This window comes from Gambusia affinis, linkage group LG15 (genome assembly GCF_019740435.1).
Source record: "Gambusia affinis linkage group LG15, SWU_Gaff_1.0, whole genome shotgun sequence".
In the NCBI taxonomy this organism is placed as follows: domain Eukaryota; kingdom Metazoa; phylum Chordata; class Actinopteri; order Cyprinodontiformes; family Poeciliidae; genus Gambusia; species Gambusia affinis.
Genome location: NC_057882.1, coordinates 25995528 through 26017751, shown reverse-complemented (window position 1 = coordinate 26017751; position 22224 = coordinate 25995528). Strand labels below are relative to the sequence as shown.

At 38.1% G+C, this 22224-nt stretch overlaps 1 protein-coding gene and 2 non-coding genes across 4 annotated transcripts; all 3 read right to left on the bottom strand.

Annotated features, from left to right (window-relative positions):
- Positions 1-626: 626 nt before the first annotated feature.
- Positions 627-11945, bottom strand: ube2b (ubiquitin-conjugating enzyme E2B (RAD6 homolog)). 2 transcript variants are annotated; one of them, XM_044140399.1, is made up of 6 exons: positions 11717-11941; positions 6080-6160; positions 4980-5005; positions 3783-3872; positions 3046-3134; positions 627-2398 (listed from the first exon to the last, which is right to left on the bottom strand). In XM_044140399.1, the coding sequence occupies exons 1-6, from the start codon at positions 11758-11760 to the stop codon at positions 2270-2272; spliced, it is 459 nt and encodes a 152-aa protein (XP_043996334.1). In that variant the 5' UTR covers positions 11761-11941; the 3' UTR covers positions 627-2269. The 2 variants fall into 2 exon arrangements, with proteins under 2 accessions (XP_043996334.1, XP_043996335.1); XM_044140400.1 differs by lacking the exon at positions 3783-3872 and having other exon boundaries at positions 11717-11945.
- Positions 11946-16664: 4719 nt separating this feature from the next.
- Positions 16665-16736, bottom strand: trnac-gca. The gene has a single exon. It is a non-coding gene; the product is annotated as a tRNA-Cys (tRNA).
- Positions 16737-17068: 332 nt separating this feature from the next.
- On the bottom strand, positions 17069-17140 carry trnac-gca. Its single transcript has one exon. It is a non-coding gene; the product is annotated as a tRNA-Cys (tRNA).
- Between the last annotated feature and the right edge of the window lie 5084 nt (positions 17141-22224).

Sequence of the window (22224 nt, the reverse complement as noted above, 5' to 3'; positions counted from 1 at the left end):
AAGAAATCAGAAAAAGTGGATAAATCATTAGCATACAGGTTTGAACATTTAGATTTAAAATCTAAAACAAAAAATTCTTTTGCAAAGTCAGCTTTTTTTAAGTATGCAGAAGTTTTTACATAGACACATTCAGCTAAATCTCATTGTTAGCCGTTTTATTATGGCTTGTTGATAATTTGGTGTTAATTTTTAGGATTATTTCAATAGTAAATTTTTTCTGTATCTGATTTGAAGGCTTTAAAATGTAACAAGTGTTTCAGATACACAGGGAGCTGCAGCAGTTACTCTCAACCTAAAAAATGCCAAAAGTACTGCTTCAGAAATGCAGATTAACAAACTGTGGGTGGCTTATAATGCAGTTTGAAAAGCAGACCAGGATTTTTAAGATTTGATGAAGCAAATTATTTAAAAAATAATTTCGGCATTAAATTTGCCAGTTTTGTAGAAAGAAATTAACTTGGACCCAAACTCTGTCACATGACCAATGCTGCCGAGTCAAAAATATTCACCTGGCAGGAAAAAATAAAATGAAATAAAATCAAGAAAAAGTAGATTTTGTTTTGCTGCATTAAAAGAAATGCATCTAGTTTTCAAAACGTACCAAAGAAGTCACAAAGAAACGTCTGTCAAAGTCTGAAAAATGTGTTTTATTATGTTTATACAGCATATTATTTTAAGTATACATTTGTTTCTCAAAATTTGATAGCATATTTTGTTTACTAGGTGAAATAAGTCACAAGCCACAATATGAGCATCTCTGTTTAAGAAAGGGGAGTTTCTGTTTCATGTTGGCGGATCGGGTTCAGTCATGACTGTTTGCTTCGGGGGAATTTTGTTTTTCCAAGATAAAGAAAATAAAAACATAAAAAAGGTACAGACACCAAAAAGAAAACATTTAAATCTTCACGGAAGGTTTGAACAGCAAGAAGGTGCAGCAGCTTGTTTTCAAATTAAATAAAAAAAGAAGAGCATTACTTAATTTAGCTTTTTTTCCCTCTCTCTCAATATTTGCAGCCAGGTTGTTTTAATAGAGCAATCAGAAGCATGGAGATTTAAATCGTTTTGTTTCGGGAGAGAAATTATTAAATTAAAACAAAAATAAAACTTCCCTCCTACCTAACCGACTTCCCTTCAATCTGCGTTTATTTATTCTAAAACATGATGTGGAAGCATCCCACTGCAAAAACACAATTTTAAAGTGTTTTGTTTTATGTCTTGGTGCACAAAAAAGACAAAACTAATTATAAGTAGCTTTTCAGCAAAAAAAAAAAAGAAGCTTGATTTAAGTCAATAATCCAGTAAAAGTTATTTTGAAAATAATATCTCCACTGTCACCTAGCAACCCCAGCCAGGCCCAGCCCGTTACCTAGCAACCCAGTTCCAGCTCCACTGCCAGATTATTTCACTTATAAACACTGGAAAGATATTTTGTGAAATAATCTGTCAACGGAACTGAAACCTTTTCACTGATAATAAGGAATTATTTATTCAAACCACCTCTTATGCTGAAAAGTTACCTGTAAGATAGCACACTTGAAGTACGACAAAGTTAAGATATTTGCACTAGAAAGTTAACCAGAAATAAATTTTGTGTTTTTGCAGTGGCTCCATAATGCTATTTTTACCTGCTGTTAATAAACACTCAGGGGAATTTATTTCCAGCCAACAAAACACGGAGGGAGAAAATTAGAAAACAGCTCTGCAAAATAAAACTTAAAAACATTATTTCCTCTCTCATAAGAAACCTTTCCACGGGTTTGAGGCTGCAGCAGCCTCAAACTAACTGAATCCAAACCGAAGCAGAAACGGAGTGCCGGACGTTCTTTATTTAGTTTAACTGAGGATCAGTGATATTTATGAGCTCTGAAAGGCATTTCCTGGGTTTGTCCACAGCTTTTAAAAACGTGCCAATTTGGTCGTTAGCGTTTTCTTCTCAAACCAGCAGAAAAAAAAAAAAAAGAAGTAAAACTCAGCCATTAACCGCTTTTAGTCCAACCAAACATATATTACAAGTTTTCTTAGTAATAACTTATCCCACACCATGCAATAAAAAAAGACAAGAAACAATTTAAGATGGAAACCCAACACCCCAGATTTCCTGCAACGATCAGTAAGCAACTTGATGTCTGTTCAGATTTGGTTTTCCTTTTTACTTATCAGGGTGGCACTTGAGTTTTGATAGTTACTGTTGTTTCTTGATGAGCGGCTGAAGAAGAGGGATGATGATGATGAGAGGTGATGAAGACGACAGGTACGGAGAGGAAGACGCTCAGCCGTCCACCCAGCTCTGCTCCACGATGGCCGTTACCCGTTTCTCGTACTCCCTCTTGTTTTCCTGGTAGAGCTGCGCCGCCTGGCTGTTCGCCGGGCTGTTGGGGTTCGGCTCATCAAGCAACGACTGCACACAAAATACGACACTTTCATTTTATTTAAGAAATCAAAAATAAATATTTATTCAAGTAAAAAATTATGAGGTAAATGAAGCAAAATTCATTTGTGTTGAGAAGCATTTCTATTAATACAACACTTAAAAAAATCTCACAACAATAATATTTTTCATTTATCATCCAGTAGAATTTCTTATGACAGACCTAACTGCAAGTGTAACTTCCATAAATATATCTAAAAATAGATATTTTTACTAAGCTAGTCAAATACTGAAATATCTTTGTTCAGGCTGCCACCAGGAGGCGCCAGCCACTAAAATATTATTGCTAATAAAAGCCAGAATATTAAAAGAAAGTTGAGTGGAAAAAAAGGTGCAGAAGCAGCAGGAAAACCTTTGACTCCATACAGATATCTGTGTGGTGAAAACTGACAGAGACACTTATTAAAATATAATAAAGTACTTCTCATGATTAAATAATATTTAACCTCTTTTCACACTGATGTAATTTTACAACCAGAAACTGATTTAATTTGATCAAATATTTAAGCATCGCTGTGTGTGATGAATCTTCAACGTTTCACTTCTAATTTGCTGATTCTCTTGTGTTCAGACGGATTGTTTAAAGTTCAGTTTGCAGAAATATAAATCTGACAGACCTGGATGGACGTGAGTATGGACGACACGTCGTACGTTGGGCTCCAGCGGTTCTGAAGAATGTCTAAACATATACTGCCATCAGCATAAACTGGAAAACAGAAATCAATATTTAAAATTTCAGCCGTTTGCAAATACAGTATAGTTATATAACCTTTATGCTGATCATCTCATATATTATATATATTTGTTAATATAAAAAGAAGAAAATGTTGTGGCTCTAAATGAAGGTGATCAATTATTTCAGTTTTAATGGATTTGAACTAAACCTTGTTAAAATTCAGAAATAAACTAAAACCTCAGCTTTCAAAGCAAATTATGTTGATAAATGACAATAATGTTTTGAGACCATCATAAAGTAATTATTGATAACAGACCAATAAACTTTAATGTTGTAAAAGACCCAATGGAACCGGAAAACATTTTAAATATCCAAAATACACAACAACAAAAAATTACACAACTTAAGCCATAAATAAAATTAATTAGAAATAGAAAAAGCAGAATTTTCCTTCAGAAAACAGAATGGAAATGATAGAGCTCATTTTAATTTATTATGTGATTAAATAATTTTCTGGATTTCTTTGAAGGGAAGAACAAAACAGTTGATGTTTATAAAAAGATTTTGGTGGAAAAGTTTATAAAACTAGTTTTTAAGATACATTTTAAAGTTATTTTTGCTCTAAATGTGTAGATAATCAGAAAAGATGATTGTGTTTGTTGCTGCAGCATCGCTCACCATTTGGATGAAACATTTTGGAGACGAACCGAACCGTGGGGGGCTTGTTGGGATACTCCTCTGAAAACTCTATCAGCAGCTTAAATGTTCCTGCAGAGGCAGAAAGAACGACACCAAGCTTTTACTCTGCAAGAAAGATGCAGATGTGAAAAACGGAGACGCTGCTGACAGCAAAGGAAACCATGAAGGGACTATAAATACCCCTCACTGCAGCAAAATCTGTTTATTGTGCAGGATTAGACAGGAGCAGCGAGGGAGAGGCTGACAAACGTCAACCAGAAAAGCAGGAAGAGATCCTACAATTTCAGACGCAATATTTGTCATTTTTATTTCATAAGTGCAAACGCACAGTGACTTATTCTGAATCCACAGTTCCTTGTAACCAATAGAATAGACTGAATAAACTTTGGTGTGTTCATATTTTTTGCAAAGTCTGAATAAACTAAAGCATAGAAACGGATCATGTAGACTAGAGCAAAGTCCTGAACAGACAAAAACCTGCTGCTCCTCCAGAGACGTAATGAAGCTAAAGAACAACCTGAGCGTCTGGCCATTTTTACATCTCACAACCTATTTTTACTTTAACCATCTTCTCAAGCTGACAAATTGGAATTTTTCCATCATTTTTACATAGACATTCACAGAGAGACCACAACCGAGAAAATCAGCTTACAGCACAGAAAGCAGCTGAAACATCAGCCTTTAAAAATGACAAAGGTCTAAACAAAACCTGAAGAGAGGCTGCATGTTAGCAAAGCTCTACTCCAAACTTTTCCACATAGAAATGATGAGAAGTAGCGAGAGAAGGATTTCCTTTAGGGACAAAATATCCATGAAATCCATAAAAACAAGGGAGAGTTTCAATGTCACTGTAAGGCTGAAAAATAACGTCAATGTTCGATTCATGTTTTTCCCAAAAACAAACATTTACTTCCTGTAGGTCCCTGCAGAGCTCAAGTATTTTTCCTTATAATAATGATAATAATTATGAAACCTATTTGTTCTCCATTCAAAATGCTCCAGAACTACTCAGTATTTTCATATCCAGCTCTGTTTTATATTTACTTCTGCAGAGTGGTGATCGCAGCTCCAGGCTGCGTTCGGCTCAAAGAGACATGCGGCTCCAGTTCAATCAAATTCTGTGTTTTGGTAAACACACCACTTTATGAACCCAATAAATCCAAACGTATAACTTACCATCTTCGAATGGCGTCCCCACAGGCCTGCAGCAGACAGAGAGAGAAATATAATATTTATAAGTTCAACACCGATCTGATAACCTGATGCAGAGCGTCACTTTCTATAGCAGAAAACTAGAATTAGTAGATTAGACTTGTTTGTGTCAGGCTGTTTTGTTATGGTAATTCATTTAGGCCTGTTAAGCCAATTATAATCTTTGTTTTCTTCGTGTCGCATTAAATCACGCCGAGGCTGAATATAAAACAAAACTAAAATAAGCAATTCACACAAATCCGCTGCTTTTAACATGCCAAACCACTAGGGGGCAGTGTAGTGCAGAGCTAAAGCCTTTGTCAGCCAATCAGATTGCTTCAAAACAACAACTCCCTGATAGCAATTAAAGATGGCACCAGGAGGTTCATTTAACTGGACAGATGAACTAACACACACACACACACACACACACACACACACACACCTAAAAAGAATTTGGAGAGACCAATTAACCTGACCATCATGTTTCTGGACTGTGGGACGAAGCCGAAGAATATAAAGTTAATAAAATAAGACTGGAATTATGTCAAAGCCAGAATGTGAAAACCGTCTTAACAACATATTTTACTGGATGATTAATTGTCCCAGGAGTTATCGCAATAAACAATAATATTGTTATTTTCAGACCATTTTCCAGTAATACAATATTAATGACACAATGAAGCAAGAACACATTCTCAAAAATCAATAAACTTAAATGCCAATTGTGGATTTATCAATTATTATTATCACTTTATCAATCAAATAGATCATCAAACTGCAGCGCTAACAAGTTTTCTCACATCTTCACTTGGGTTTTATAAATAGTTTAGTTAAATTGTTATTATTTCCTGTGGATATTTGCCTACCTGTGGCTTAGGCCTGAATGGGACGTTTCAACTAGAATAAGTGAACCAACCCTCAGGTCTAAGCTGAATCGTGTCGTTGGTCCGTATAACACATGAAGCCAGGCATGTAGCGATGAGATCTGACATTTTATTAAAGTAAAGAGGCGGCTGCAGGATGTGAGCATCAGAGGCGGAGAGGAGACTGTGAGGTGGAGCTGCATTTAGACCATGACTCACCCAAAAATTACAGCGTTCCACAGCATGATGTTGTTCTCAGACGGCGCTCCACTCACACCGGTGGGAGGGTCTTCCTGAAGTCTGAGGAGGAGAGGAAGGAACGATGAGGAGGAAAGACAAGTGCATTTCAGAAGAAGGCAGCTGGCAACACAATGACGAGATTTATAAAATAATAATAATAGAGAACAGGAGGAGAACTAGCCAGAGGGAGTGATGAACGAGTGAAGCATGAGGCGACTAATTAACACCTCGACAACGGGACAATTATCAGTCAAAACAAGAAGCTGCAACATGAGGCTGTGTGCAGGATCAGCGGCACAACGCCAACATGCTGCTGCCAGGACTCTGTGACTAGAAACGCTGCTGACACCAACTCAGCCTTAAAAACACTCCGATATAAACTAAAGTAAAAAAGGAATAATCCGGGATGTGCTGTGGTGGTGCAGAGGTTCAGCACAACCCACATAGGGAGCCCTTAGTCCTTACGTGGCCGTCGCAGGTTCGATTCCCAGCCTGGCAACCTTTGCCGTATGTCTTCCCCCTTCTCTCATTACCCACTTTCCTGTCAATTAACTATCAAATAAAGGCCACTAGAGCCAATAAAACCTTAAAAAATTAAATAAAAATAAAAGGGCTATAAATGTAAAAAAAAAAAGGAATAATCCAAACTGTATATTGTGGGGTTGTTATTTATCATGTTGTTTATCATTTATTGTGATAAATTTGTTAGTATAAGAATTCTGATTTATAGTTTTCATAATAAAGTCCAATTAATGATGTTTTAAAAACATCATTAACTGTTAAGTTTCTCCACTGCGGAGAACTGCAGTGTTTTGGTAAAGCTGGATAACAAAAAACTATTTAGAAAGACATGTGATCAATATCAATAGGTAATTGATAGAATAATCAATAAATTTACAAAACTGACCCAGAACTGCACAGCATTCTGGGAGATGTAGGCACAGGAAAGACTACAGCTGCTCATAGCTAAGAAAGGTTGATGGCTTAACTCACTCACTCCCTGGTTACCTAGCAACAGCCTGCAGGCTAAACAGAAGCAGTTTAAACTGGATAGAACATGGCAGCAGTTCAGATATTTAAAACAACAAATAATAATCGATATTGACTGATATGAAACCCTTCCATCGTGTTTGTCAGACACATTATCCAGTTAGTTCAGGTTAAAATTAACTAGCTGTGGGGCGTGCTCCGGTGGCGTAGAGGGTAGCGCGCCCCACGTTTGGAGGCCTTCAGTCCTCAACACGGCCATTGCGGGTTCGATTCCCGGACCAGACGACATTTGTTGCATGTCTTCCCCCTTTTCCTGTCAGCCTACTGTGGGATAAGGGACACTAGAGCCACAAAAAGACCCCCTGGTGGGGGGAAAAAAAGAATAACTAGCTGTATTCAAACTGTAAAGCAGTTAAAGCGTCTCTGCATGGTCAGTGATTTGGTCGCTCTGATGACCTTTGCTGATGCCTCGATGCTGATTTCCTTGTTTTCTGCAGAACAGAAAGTAACTCCGTCACATGATTTCTAAATACCTAAACTTGCAGAAGCAAAGCAGCAGTCAGGAAACGTCATGTGCTGCAGTTTCTCTCTGATCTGCAACAAAACAACTTCCTCCTGACTGACTCAATTGGAACTTGTTTACACATTTAAAGAGTTTATGGAACTTTTCTTTAGATATATTTCCTAAAATTAATCTAATTTATTCCCTAAAAATGGACCTTTCAATTCACAAATCAAGCATCTTGAAGATCTACTGTAATAACTTTAAGTTCTATTCATACTGGATTTATTTTAGTGTTTCAAAGTTTAAAAACATACTCCAGGTTTTAGTTTTCAGTAATTAAAACATGCTAATCTAATCCTGTGTAGTAAAAAATGGAATAAAAATAATTCAGTGCTGATTTGCTGTGCCAGTTGTGGTTTCACAATCTGAACTTCGACAAATGATCTGAGACATGCAGAGCAAAATGCCACAGCAACAACTGCCTGGCAACAGAGACGGGAGCAAATCAGAGCCGCCGTTCTAAATTAATTTTCCAACACCAGTCTGCTGCGGATTACAGAGCAAGGGACCAAATCAACACGATAAATAAACTGGTTCAAATTAGCTGCTTCATGTTATGCCTCACATTCAGACTCTTGATCACTAATGAAAATAGAAGAGGTGGAGGAACAACTGCACACAACTTAAAGATCGTATATAACCCCCATGTCTACAAGAAATGTAGGCTTTATGAAGGTTTACAGCAATTCAATCTGTTAAGCAGATTGTAGCAGAAAGAGCCCAGATCTCTTTCTAATGGCCGTCCTGCAGACAAACTCACTGGTGTGAAACACAGGACTGGATTTATCGACCAGGAGACGTTACTTTGTTTTACTGCACAGGTCAGTTACTGTAGAGCTGGAGCTTAACGCATACCAGGAAACATATCAGCACTAGGACTTTAGAAAACTAGAAATATCATAACACGTGATCAATATCAATAGATAATACAATCCAATAGAATATTCAATATATAGAATATCCACTGCATTCTGGGAGACGTAGGCAGAGGAAAGGCTTTAGCAGCTCTAAGCTAGTTTAGGGGAATCAACTAACACACTTACTCTTTGGTTGCCTAGCAACAGCCTGCTGGTAACAAGCAGCTTCAAGACCACCCCTTCAGCCCCCAACCCCACCCACACACGCACCTTTGGTTGCCTAGCAACAACCAGCTGAGTAAGTTGCACAGCAGCAGTTTAAAGTTTCTCCACCACCAACTGATTAAAAATTAAAAATATGGATTAAAAACTTTGGATAAAACAGGAATAGTCACGCAATCAGTTTGCAGTTTGGTTACATTTCAGATATTTAACATTAAAAAAAAATCAATAATTAGTGAGAGACTGATATGAAATCCTTATATCACAAGAAGTTTTTAAGCAGTATGCATAACATTTTTTCAATCCGCCTTTGTGTAAAGGCAAAAACCTTAGCTATTGGCATAAAATACAAAAATTATTCATTCATGTTTTAGATTCTAGAACTTTTTATTTATTTATTTATTGATGTTTTTTGGAAAAATTGCAGCAAAAAGGATTTTTGTTATATAACTTTCAGAACAAGTAAAATCTTGTTCTGAAAATTTTTTTTGAAAAGTTTTCTATTTTGATAAAGGGTTTTTCATTCATGACAAAAACCTTTGTCATGATGGAAAAGGTTTTTGTTTTTCAATTAGCATCTCCAAAGCTTAAATGACACGAATTATGAACTAAATCCCAGAGGAGTTAAAAATGAGGCTTCATGAAGAGCAGGACGAAGTTCAAACCATCTCAGGTCCTTGAGTCCAACGTCTCTCTGCCTGGATGTCTGACCAGACAGAGACCAACAGAGCTGCGGCAAAAGCAAATGCGGTGGATTAGCCGTTGCTTGCCGCACATTTTGTTTTTGAGTAATTTTATTATGAAGTGTCTCTACGCTTAAGTAAAATTCTTGGATTCTCTATCCACCAGACACACTTGAGGTTTTTGTTAAAGTTTCACAAGTTTTTTATTGAAAGAAACTGATTTGGAAAAATATTTTTGTCTGATTTTGTTATTTCAGAATTATGTTATTTGAATTGTTGTCATTTTGATCTTTAAAATACCAAAATTTCCACTTAACTTTATATTTTGTTCCATCTGATTGTGTAATTTTTTAATATTAAATGATTGATATTTGATCAGTTACTCAGTACTTGAGTAAACATTTTACCAAATACTTTTGTACTTTTACTTGAAATAGTGCTACTCTTGAGTGATATGTTTGGGTACTTTACATATCTACATACACTTTACATATCCTCTACATATAATAATACGTTTAGAAGGTTTTGTAAGAAAACATCTCAAAGAATAGAAAGAATATAACTAGTGCAGTCGGACAGTGTTGCAGCAGAGTGGAGTTTCAGTGACACCTTATCCATCCTGCTGCAGCACTGAGGTTTTTACAGACTTTCTTTGCTTCCACACATAAAACAGCACAGGACGCCACAGAGAGCATTCTGGGAATAAGTTTAACTAGTAGTAGCTGCTAAGGTGAGAGTTTCAGCTGCAGAAACATTAACTTTTTATTTAAACACAAAATCCACTTAATGTTTAGATTGTCACATTTAATACCACATTATGTTTTGTTGTGAGGACGCCTGTGACAATAACAATTTTTATGGACAATAAATTGTCCCAGAAGTTATTGCAATAAACGATAAGATTGTTGTTTTGAGACAATTTTCCAGTACTATAACACTGATGGCTTAATAATGCAAGAACAGATTCTCACAAATCAATAAACTTTAAAAACAGAAACAACAAACTAAAAAGGGATAGTTGAGACCAGAATGAAGACTTTAATCCTACGATACAAACCGGATGATTTGATCATGCAAACAAAAAATTTTTTTTAAGGTTTTATTGGCTCTAGTGGCCTTTATTTGATAGTTAATTGACAGGAAAGTGGGTAATGAGAGAAGGGGGAAGATATGCGGCAAAGGTCGCCAGGCCGGGAATCGAACCTGAGGCCTCCTTATGTGGGTTGTGTTTAACCCCTGCACCACCACAGCACATCCCTCAAACGAAAATTATTGAGCTCATTTTTCATTTACTATGCCATTAACTGACTTACTGCAATTCTGCACAAATAGCTTTAAATTTAAAACCCAATTTCACTTTAGCCAAGCTTTTGTTGATTAGAGAATGTTAAAAATAATTTCAGGTGTTTTTCTTGCAGTACAAAATCAGGACCGGACTATTCTACCATAATAATTCAATCCAGACTTAGAGGAGATGGCAAAATATAGCTGACAATAACTAAATAATACAGAGAACATTATCAAAACTGTAATACTTTGATTTTAGCAGAAATGGGAATCATTGTGATTCTACAGTCCAGAGTAAAATAATATCTAAAAATCTCAAAATTTAATAAAGATCAATAGTTTTAATGTTAATCCGGTTAATACAGTGTTATATTTGTAAATGTTGATTTACAAATAAACAGAGAACATTAAGGTGGAAACAGAAATAGTGGCAGGAATTTATATAGCTATTGTAAACACGGTAGTTTCCTTCGACTCAAAATCCCCTAAATCTCCGTGCCAGATAAAAACGCTGAGAGAAAAAGAGAAATGTTTTATATTTCTGCCTTTTGAGTGGGCTCATTTTAAACCCACTCAAAGCTAAACAAACCGATTTGTGTATATTTTAGCTAAAATTCATGAACAGGCCAAACAGCCGTTAAACATTTTTGATCCAAACTGATTTTGTTTTCCTGCGGGATAAAATTTGAACCCTAAATTATCTGAACGCCTAAAAAACTGATCAAAAACACTGAAAAACACTGGCGTAATTCAGCTAAAATGAGCCGTTTGTCATCAACAGTTAACATTTAAGACGTTACACTTTGGTATTTTCTAAAAAAAAAAAAAAAAAAAGGAAAAGAAAAGCAGCAGCTATCATAAAACGACTGGACTATTCGGTGTAAGACGTTTTAGGTAGTTAAAAATTGGACAGTATTGTCGTCAACCGGAGCTAACGCTAAGCTAACCGTGCTAGTCACGTAGCTCCGTCGGCTAAATCAGAAGAGGTGGCTTCCACAAACGGCTACTTTACCTTTTAAAATCCCTCATTAGCCGTCTCCTTGCGGGCGTAGACATTATTTCAGTTGTGTATACAAAAAAATTGAAAAAGACTAATTGAGAGAAGAGGAAAAAGCCCAAATCCGGTGTTTCTTCCGCTTGCAGCTCTTTTCTTATTCCCCCAAAACAACAACTGGCTAGCTCGCTATTTATGGTTGACGTCGGTTGGTTGCAGTGCTGAGGCCAACAGAGGCGCAACCCTTATATGTCACAATGTTTCTGTTAAAAAATGCTACGAAAACTCCTCCCTACTAACAAATAAATACAATTATTTTAAAAAATCAGTTGAAATTCTGATGGAATACATTAAAAGATTAAACTGCTTATATATGAAAGTAATAATTATTTATTACATAACTACTAAGAATATGCAGGTGCTTAAATTGGAATATTATTCAAAAGTTAATTTATTTTCGAGTGATGTATCTCAAAAATAATAGTTGCTTACAGCTAGAGTTGGGTAGTAACTAGTTTCATCTACTTGTCTTGAAAAAAGAAATACTTTTTAATAAGCTGTGCTTTTTTACTTTTACTTGAGTCATTTTATTATGGAGTATCGCTACTCTTATTTGAGTAAAATTTCTGTATACTTTACGCACTGCGAGTTCAAACTAGTTTTAATCAAAAATTCACCTGCAGTTTTTGTTAAAATTTCATATTGAAAGTGTTTCTTTAGCTTTGTTTTATTTTAAAATTACATTATTTATATGAATTATTTTTATTTACTAAAATTTTGACATATTTTTTTTTTTTGTCTTTCTGAAGAGGTAATTTATCAATATTAAATGATTGATTTTTGATCAGTTACTCACTGTTTTACCAAATATGTTTTTACTCTTACTTGAGTAATTTCTTGGATGGTTACTTCTTACTTTTACTTGAGTAAATTTTTTGTGTAATCCACCCACCTGTCCTTACAGCTACTCAAAACCCAAAAATCTCTTTCTCTAAAACATTTTTAAAATCATATATTTACCTGCATCAAATAAGATGACAAATCCAATCAAACATATAGTGTTACAATTAATCTGTTCACATTTTTAAAGAACTACTATTTTATTTCTATTTTTAATATTTTAAATTAAAGGAAAACATAACATTTTTGCAAAAAGAGTGTAGTTACATTTGCTTTTTATTATTTTAAAAAGAAATTAATAGAAATTAGCTTTATAAATATGTTACTGGTACTTTTAGTGTTATTCTTTAGTGGAAATCTAAGCCAGTTAGTCCATTTAAAACATCACAAATTGCTAAAACTCTACATTTGTTATTGTATTTGTATTTAAAGATAAAAGTTAGCAATTTTTACCTAAATTTATAAGAACCACAGTGGAAGATCCCAGCAGCTATGTGTATAATTTAGTGTGGAAACATACTTATGTTTACTAAATTAAATATTTCAAATACTTTTACCAGATGATAGGAATCAATGCTTCACTTACAATCACTTTTACATTTTTTTGAGAAATAACAGATTAAATAATTATGTGCTCCAGTGTGATAATCTACTCAGTCAGTAAGTGGCTTACTTTATAATCCCTGTAATCCATCTGAAGCTGATGCATGCTGCCTCTATTGTCCTGCTGGGAAAGTGATCAGAAGCAAAAATCAGCAAAAGATGGGCTGATGGTTTAATACTTAACAAAATATGATTTTATTATGGATGTACACGGGAATGTAGAAGTATGGAAATTTAATTTAATTCAAGACATTTTCAGCTTAATATATTTGATGGAAACCGGTAAATAATTCACATTTTTAACTGTTAAAGTCTACTTTGTTTGCTTTACTTCAACCATTTTTCTTTAACAGCTCACTGGTTTTGTATAGAGACAGTTTTATGGAGACATTAATCATAAGGTATATCCTGATACTCTATGAGTCACCACTGCATGCTGGGCCAACCTCCTGACAAAAACCAGCTATTGAATCAAGCCTAATCCTTCCCCTCACAATTTCCCTAAAAGAATCCAGATTGCTGCTATCAATAGGCGTAAAGCCCTCTTAGCCCATTTCACTGTAGTGACAATGTAGGTCACACACAGACAAAAGGGCGGCCGCCTCCTCCATGCTACTAACAGCTACAGCAGCTATGCTGCTTCATGTAATAAATCACACATTTAGATCAGGTCTTGGTGTGTGTACATAATAATTCTCACAAGTCTGAACCAGACGTGAGCCGTGCTTTCTTAAAATGCACCACAGAGCACCACAGGAAATCATTACAGCCTGTAGCTATCAGACTTTACAATCCCCGACTACGAGTAACTTAAATTGATTTTCTCTGCACTCACAGATTATTTACAGAAAAACATATTTACAAGCATGCAAGTTATTTTATTTATTTACTTCTTTATATTACGCCATATTTGAATTACCTACATCACTCTTAGGTAGGCTACATTGTATTTTTTTGTTTATGGCAGTGTTTCTCAAACCTTTTCAGTCTGAGGATCATTTAACCCATTTAACAGTCAGTAAAGTATATTCTATTCTAAGTACGCAACGCAAAGGTGAACGATGGCTTCCAAACCAAAAAGAAGAAAACGCATTGGCATTCTTCTATGTGCACATGAATAAAATGGCTGCTGTTGGGATCGAAACATGTCAGATGATGATGATGTGGACAAGCTCCCGCCGATCTCCTGCTGTTAGTTCACGAAGAGTGCGATCAGCATTGAAGAGCTTCATGGACCCACACAATCAATGTTTAAACGGATTTATAAAGGACCGAAGAACTCTTCATGGAATAACAAGGTTCTGGTGACGGGCAGAGTGAGGACATATATGTAGGCTACATGTTTTAGCTAGCAGATAAAAGCTACGTTAGCCAAGCTAGTGTTGCTAGTTCGGCAGTAAGTAAGAACTACAGTAAATATCGCTGATATTTATTTTAGTATTACACAGAGGTGGTTAGAGGACTCAAAAACAGTAAAATAATATTTGCAACGTATTTATATTGTTTATAAGTTAGGTAGGAACAAAGCGAGAGCTAGATCCGAGCTTGTGGCTTGTTTGTTGTTGTCATAGCAACTCCATAGCGCCTGCCTGCCAAGATGGTCGTGACGTCACACGAGAATTATTTTTATTTCCATAGACTTCCTGTACATCTCAACAGTAAAAATAACATTGTTTAGTCACATTTAATACTAAAACTGTATTATTATTATTATTATTATTATTATTATTATTATTATTATTATTATTATTATTATTATTATGGGACATTATGAAGTACAGTGAGAGCTCGTTTTATGGTTGGTAAAGGAAAAGGTGACCCTTTCTGCCAGCTGCTGGACAAAAGCTTTGGGTCGAGCCAAAATATGCAGGAAGACAGAATCCCTGCTTAGCTCTGCTGCTTTTAATAGACAGGGTGAGGAAATGCTGGCATTGCTTTCTCATTCTCTCCACTGTGCTGTGAGAAAAAGTAGCATTTGCCTGTATCATTTGTTCATTTGAAAATAAAATTAAGACTGTACAATATTATGTACATTTTAAAAATATGTAATTGTTCATGTTTACTTCTATTGTTCACTTGTTCTCAGTTTGACTCTATAATGTTTTTGTGTTTTTATAAAGTTAAACACTTTGAACTTCCTTGTTGCTGAAATGTGCTATACAAAGAAATCTGATTGATTGATTAATTGATAAATATGTTTAACATAGTTAAATATAATCTGTAAATGTTTTAACTGGGGAATCTTTTAATTAATTTATTTATGATGGTGTTAAAAAAAATCCTTTAGTCTCCATGGCAACCATCCAGCTGAGCAATCGCCTAGATGGACCTACCTCCACCTGCGAAGTGTAGCTCCTCCTCAAAGCTGCAGTTTCTAATCTTCTGAGCTTTTGTGTCACTCAGCAATCAGCAATTAGCAAACCTCTGGTGGAACTGCATCTGCTAGCTCATTACAGGAGCTACAAGATGTTAAAACCTTCTTAAAGGGCTTATAGAGGAGCCATGCTGTGATGACGGAGTTTCAGAAAGGGCAGGAGTTTTTAAAGAGACAATTTCAAGGCATTAAATTACAAAATCAAATTTCTTTTAACTCATATTTCATATATGTAGCATTTTTATAAAAGTTTGAATCAACACTGTTACTTGATTGTGCTATAAAATGGCTCCATGTGCCTGGAAAACACATAATACTGTCCCTTTAATTATTAATGCTGTCATTAAGGGTTATCAGAACTTAAAATTAAACAAATATTTCACATTAAATGAACGGAAAAGTTTTTCACAAGGCAGAGTTGAAGGTGCAAATGGTCTGCAGATGGTAATCTGGAGTAAGATTAATATTCCCATGTATGGTCCCTATTGAATAGACTAAATAAACAAGCAAATCCTTAATGAAACAGTGAAATTAATCAGGAAACTCTCACAAGTCTCACTTAAATCACAAATTGCTTCTCCACAGAAACTGAGAAGGAATGTAACTCATTCTGAGAGCTGGGTGATGCAGACAGCAGCACGCAGCCACCATCTGCACTGCAGGAGCTAACTGCCTCATTAAAGCTGCCGTGTCATGTTACACAGGCAGAGATAATTAAATTACATATTCAGATGCTCAGCCTTGTAGCATCACAGGCACAGTTCAGTAAAGGCCAGCAGTGTTGTTCTAGGCAGACATCATGAAAACAGGTTGAAATCTATTTCATAAAGTCTCTTAAATTGAGATTTTGACTTATAATCAACCAGTCAGAACAGAACCTTATGAAAGCCTTATAAAATTAGCTATATTCAAAAGAAAATAGCAAATATTTTGTTTACTAAACAAGTGGGTTACTAACTTAACTAAACTACTTGTTAAGTTAGTAAACAACTGCAAGAAACTTTGAAGTCAATAGACATTGGCTGTAGGCATCAGGAGACGTTTCTTTTTGGTCGACAAACGTTCCTAAATAAAAAAAATAAAAAAAACAGGGGGCATCTGGAATTGAACCAGAGACCTCTTGATCTGCAGTCAAATGCTCTACCACTGAGCTACACCCCCACAGGGGCTCTGAGTTACTGATGTCTGAATCCATCAGCTGCTCTTTGATCCAGAGGTCCGAGTACAAACAGCAGATTTAGATCTGATGCACATTTTGGATTAACGTTTCTAAATAAGATCCTCTGAATCTATCCACATTGATAGCAGTTGTCAAAAACTGGCTCTTTATTCAGTCGAAGAAGTTACTAACAGATAACGGCTCATCTGGATTTGAACCAAGAGATTTACATCTGACCACATAACAATAGTAATGTTTAAACAACAAATGTATTTAGCATCCACAGTGATATTTATCAAGACATTCAGCCCAACAGAGGTTGTAAACAGAAATCAGGGGGCATCTGGAATTGAACCAGAGACCTCTTGATCTGCAGTCAAATGCTCTACCACTGAGCTACACCCCCACACATTGGTCAGCTCTTCAGTAACGGATGATTATGAGATCAAGAGACGTAAATCTGAACATATTTAATGTTCAAACCTGTTGAACAAGAACAGATTTCTGTATCTTTGTCGGATCTCCTCCATTAATCACATCGATAGTTGTTGTCAAGAGGACTGACAAGGTCAGATCTGAAACATTAATCAAAATTCAGTTCTCAAAAATACAACAAATTAAGAAACTAAACACAAAGGGATAAAAATTAGGAATTTATCTAGTAAACAGATGCAGCCCAAACACGCCAGAATCATGACAGTTATTAGTTGTTCCATATTTAAATTATTTTTAGGTGGGATATGTTTACTAATAATGGTAGCAATAAAGCAAAGGGAGCTGAATATGAATGTAATTTCACTTCTCATCCTCGTATCGTATTCTTCCCACTTTACAATTTTGTAGAACTTAAAATCTCAGCGAGAAAAAATAAAAAACATTGTAAAATTAAAATACTTACAAGTACTTTTGTGAAGAGCTGCATATTTTGTGAATGAAAACCAGGGGAGTTTTGTGAAACTTATAAAAGAAAGGGAGAATTATTATCTTAGATCCAACAAAGCGAAGCCTCTTTATTGCTTTCCTTGTGAAATGCCTGCATGGTTTGTCTGACTCATCACTAAAATGTGTGGTGGTAAGATTTCTGAAGACACCAGGGATGAAGCATCCTCATTATATGATTTGCTGAAATCACATAATGCTTTCGTAAAGAATAGAAGTGGCTAAAAAAAAAAGCTGCATTGCATCAGGAGGTGCAATTCTTCCAGTTTTCTTTGTCTCTGCAAGTCTGTTTCTCTCTCCATTTCTGTTGATCACTCAGTTTAACAAACTAAAACGAAACATGTTTGATTTATCCGGGAGGCTACAGAGAGGAAGATGTTATCCCAACACATTCTAATGCATTCTGAAGTATTTTATAAATAGAAATCTGTTTTAGTTTTAAAGCGATAGTGGACTTCCTCTTTTCAAACAGCAGATGGCGCCAGACATTCAGGATGGACGCGGGATTCTTGTTGTCATGGTTTCAGGGTATCTGGGTAAAATACTGGATTCTGATTGGTAGAGAGAGAAGGCAGTTACTTTAGTTGTTTTTTTCTACATGTGAAAATCGACCTGAAAGTGACTCCATGTGGAAAAAGACAAATTAGCTACAGTTCTTCTTTCTCCTCATAAGCAGAAAGTTTGCAGTTCATTTTATACATTTTTGTAACATTATACTAGCAGAGGACAAATATCTTTCAGATATTACGTCTTCACAGTTGTTACAGGCTCAGCCTTTCCCTAGGGGGGGGCGGTAGAGAGAGCAATAGGAGGAGCACGTAGAAGAAGAGGGTGTAAAAAGTTTGTGGAGACTAGACCTGGAGTGTGTTCGTTGTTCGCTTTGCCAAGAGTAGGAATAAAGTTCTGAAGCTTCCATCTGCCTCCTCCTCGTTCTTCTTTGCCGCTAGCAGAGCAGAACCTACGAGCTTGTTACCAGCAAACGAGCCGAAATAGACACCAGCCTGTTCTGGACTTACGAAGGTAACACTGGGGGCTCGCTCCGGGATTGCTCTGCTTAAAAAAAAAAGTAATAATAATAATAAACGGAGTGGGGAACGGCAAGAAATGGATGAAGCAAGCCGAAAGAACTTTGTGGGAATTCCCAAGATGGCTGTGACTGGCGCCAACGCTGCTGCCGAAGTATCAACTCACGTGGAGGGAAAGAGCCGAAGAGTAAGCTTAAACCCGTTCGTGATGGATGTAGAAGAGACCCGACAGGACAATGCGGGTTTGTGTGATGAAATAGAGTGGAGTGGTGATGATCGGCGTGTGATGAGTATGGAATTAACTCCAGCTGGGAGCGAAGCTGCCGAATACGCTCCACCATGGCCGCTTACCCCGCCGCCATCAGAACACTACAACCCCTTTACAACGCCTACAAACTGCGGTGAGACTTTAGCCCATTTCTATCCAAGTCATGGTGGTGCTGGAAACGTAGCATGCGCGCCACGTGTGACGACATGTTATATGGATAAGACTGATAGCCGAGGTGTAGCTGCTGTTGAGGGATTTCCTTTTTCCCCGCTAACTGCACCGAACTGGGAACGCTGTGTAGCTTCAACGCTGACCCCCAGGGCACCGCTTACTCATCTAACGGAAGAGTTTGGACACACACTGCAAATTTCTCCACCTGCACGACTGGATTTCCCTCACCTGCGCGGAGGCTCTGTACATCATGTCGTAGCACCATTTGCCAGAGTAGAGAACAACCACAGATTTTGTATTTCGCCCCAGCCACAAGGTGCAGTCTGCAATCAGCAATCCGGTTCCTGTAATCTTATGCATGGATTGAATGACATAGGCAGCAGTGAGTGTCAAACATGTAATGAGAAGATTCCAACACTGCAGCCAGGCCATTTTGATGGAACAAGCTCATGGAAAGGTTTCCTTTACCAGTTTGAATGCTGTGCTAAGGCTAATCACTGGACTGAAAAGACTAAAGCTGTCCAGTTAAAGTTCTGCCTCACTGGTCCGGCTGGAGCCATTGTCCATAAAAATCCCAGATCAGCTGATTGGAGCTATCAACGGATTGTCGAGGAGGTCGAAGCTGCTTACGGGCCTTGTTCGGAACATGCTGCAGCTATTGGGATTGAACTGAGGCAAAGAGTCAGGAAAGTTGGAGAAGCTCTACATGTACTAAGAGATGACATCTATGAAAAGGTCTCTGTTGTTTATGCCAACTGTACAGAGAGGGAGCAAGATCGCATTAGTGTGGAGATTTTCACTAATGCTCTAGCAGACCCTGATCTGATCCAAAAACTGTTAGAGGAGCGACCGCGCACCCTTGCATTGGCTTATGGAATCGCCCAAAGATATGAAGCTACAAGGATGGCTGCCCGTGCGGTCACACAATTGATGCGGCCCACCACACGTAACCTGACATCTCAGGGGGCCAGGCTAGCAATGGTGCATGAGGACCGCAACCTGTCCCAGTGGGAGCCATCCGAGAAACATCGACAGCAATCCATCTCAAGTAAGAACAAGCATTTAAGCAATGTCATTTGTCATAACTGCTCTGGTGTGGGTCATCTACGGAGAAGCTGTCCTTCACCGCACCAACCAAAGCTCAAGAACACCCACCCTAAGAAGCCATCTGCACCAGACACTGTGATTATCTGCACTAAAAATGGGAAGGAGGAAATGTGCATTCAAATTCTGATCCATGGAATGAAAATATGTGCCCTCTTAGACTCTGGTGCCCGGAGAAATGTGCTATCCCTACGTGACTTTAACTCATTTGTTTTGGAGTGTAGACCCACTATCCAGCCATCAGCTGCACAAACATTGCAGGGAATCGGGCCAGAGGGGCTGCCTGTGCTGGGAGAGGTTGTTCTCCCAGTCCATGTTGGAAGCAAGATAGTGGATGTGAACTTCATCATTGCTGACACAGCCGAAAGCACAGAGGTCATCCTGGGTCAACCCTTCCTGCAGCAGTCAAGTGCCTGCTTGGACTATGGGCGTGAAATAACTCTGTTTGGAGAAGATACCTCAGCTGGGTTTTGACCTCCAGGCTGGAGTACACGTTGTGAGGGTGGCCCGTACCACAGTCCTAGAGCCTGGGCGCGAGTATGTGGTGCCCGGCCTCTCCCGATCCTGCCATACAGCCAGCGAAGTTCTCATGTTAAGCCCTACTAAAGCTTTCATTGAAAAGCACAATGTTCTTGTGGCCCATGTTGTTGTCCAGCAGCAACAGTCAGCCAGCCTACCCATCAGGATCTTCAACCCCAGCACTATCCCTGTTAAGGTAAAGAAGGGAACAGTGGCTGGAGTGCTTCAGCCAGTACAGGTTGTTGCAGGAAAGGAGTTTCAGACAGCTGGAGCTGACAGAGCCAATAATGTGCATGAACCTATTAACCATGTCTCTTTTTCTATACCGAACCATCTCCAGGAACTGTATGCTGAAAGCTGTGGTGGATTGTTGGAGGAGGACCGCCGTCAACTGGGCCAGTTATTGCAACGATACGCCGATGTGTTCTCCACTGGCCCAAATGATTTGGGTCGCACCAGCATTGTGAAACACGACATCCTGACTACTGTAGGGCCGCCGGTGAAACAGCCCCCCCGGAAAATGGCTCGGCAGAAACAAGAAGCAGCTGACCAGCAGGTGCTTCAGAGCTTGGAGGCTGGTCTTGCCCAACCCAGTAATAGCAGTTGGGCAGCACCAATTGTGATGGTAAGAAAGAAGGATCAGAGCTCTAGACTCTGTGTAGATTACAGGGCCCTGAATGAACAAACAATTAAGGATGCGTACCCACTGCCTCGAATTCAAGAAACCCTGGACACCCTCTCCACTGCGAAGTTCTTCAGTACACTTGACCTAACGTCTGGATACTGGCAAGTGGAGATGACACCTCGGGCGAGAAGAACCGCAGCATTTTGCACACGTAAAGGGCTTTTCGAATGGAATGTGATGCCTTTTGGACTGTGTAATGCTCCAGCCACTTTCCAAAGGCTCATGGACCGTGTCCTGGCAGGGCTGCAATGGGAGACCTGTTTGGTCTATCTCGATGACATTATAGTTCTAGGACGAGACACTGGTCAGATGTTAGAGCGACTGGAGCATGTGTTCGCCAGGCTGCGTGCAGCTAACCTCAAGCTCAAACCTTCCAAATGCTGCTTGTTTCGGGAGCAAGTAATTTTCCTAGGCCACAAAGTTTCTGCTGAAGGTGTTGCCACAGACCCCCAGAAGATTCAGCGGGTACAGGAGTGGCCCACACCTCAGAACGTGGGGGAGGTGCGGCAGTTTGTGGGGCTGGCTTCATATTATCGCCGTTATGTGGAAAATTTTGCCACCATTGCCAAGCCACTCCACGAGCTCACCAAAAAGTATGCACGTTTTAACTGGACGACTCAATGCCAGGAGGCTTTTGAAGAACTGAAACGACGCCTAACATCAGCGCCTGTCCTCGGCTACCCTCTGGATAGCGGTGAGTTGCTCCTTGATACTGATGCCAGTGATTGTGGTATTGGTGCTGTTCTCTCTCAGATGCAGGAGGGGGAGGAGAGAGTCCT

What these genes read in the sequence shown, in the direction of transcription:
- ube2b (XM_044140399.1), bottom strand. Translation starts at nt 11,760, where the DNA reads ATGTCTACGCCCGCAAGGAGACGGCTAATGAGGGATTTTAAAAG. An exon ending in TGGAACGCTGTAATTTTTGG is followed by an intron (nt 5,006 to 6,079) that starts GTGAGTCATGGT and finishes TGTCTGCTGCAG; the next exon opens with GCCTGTGGGGACGCCATTCG. An exon ending in CCATACTCACGTCCATCCAG is followed by an intron (nt 2,399 to 3,045) that starts GTCTGTCAGATT and finishes TTTTGTGTGCAG; the next exon opens with TCGTTGCTTGATGAGCCGAA.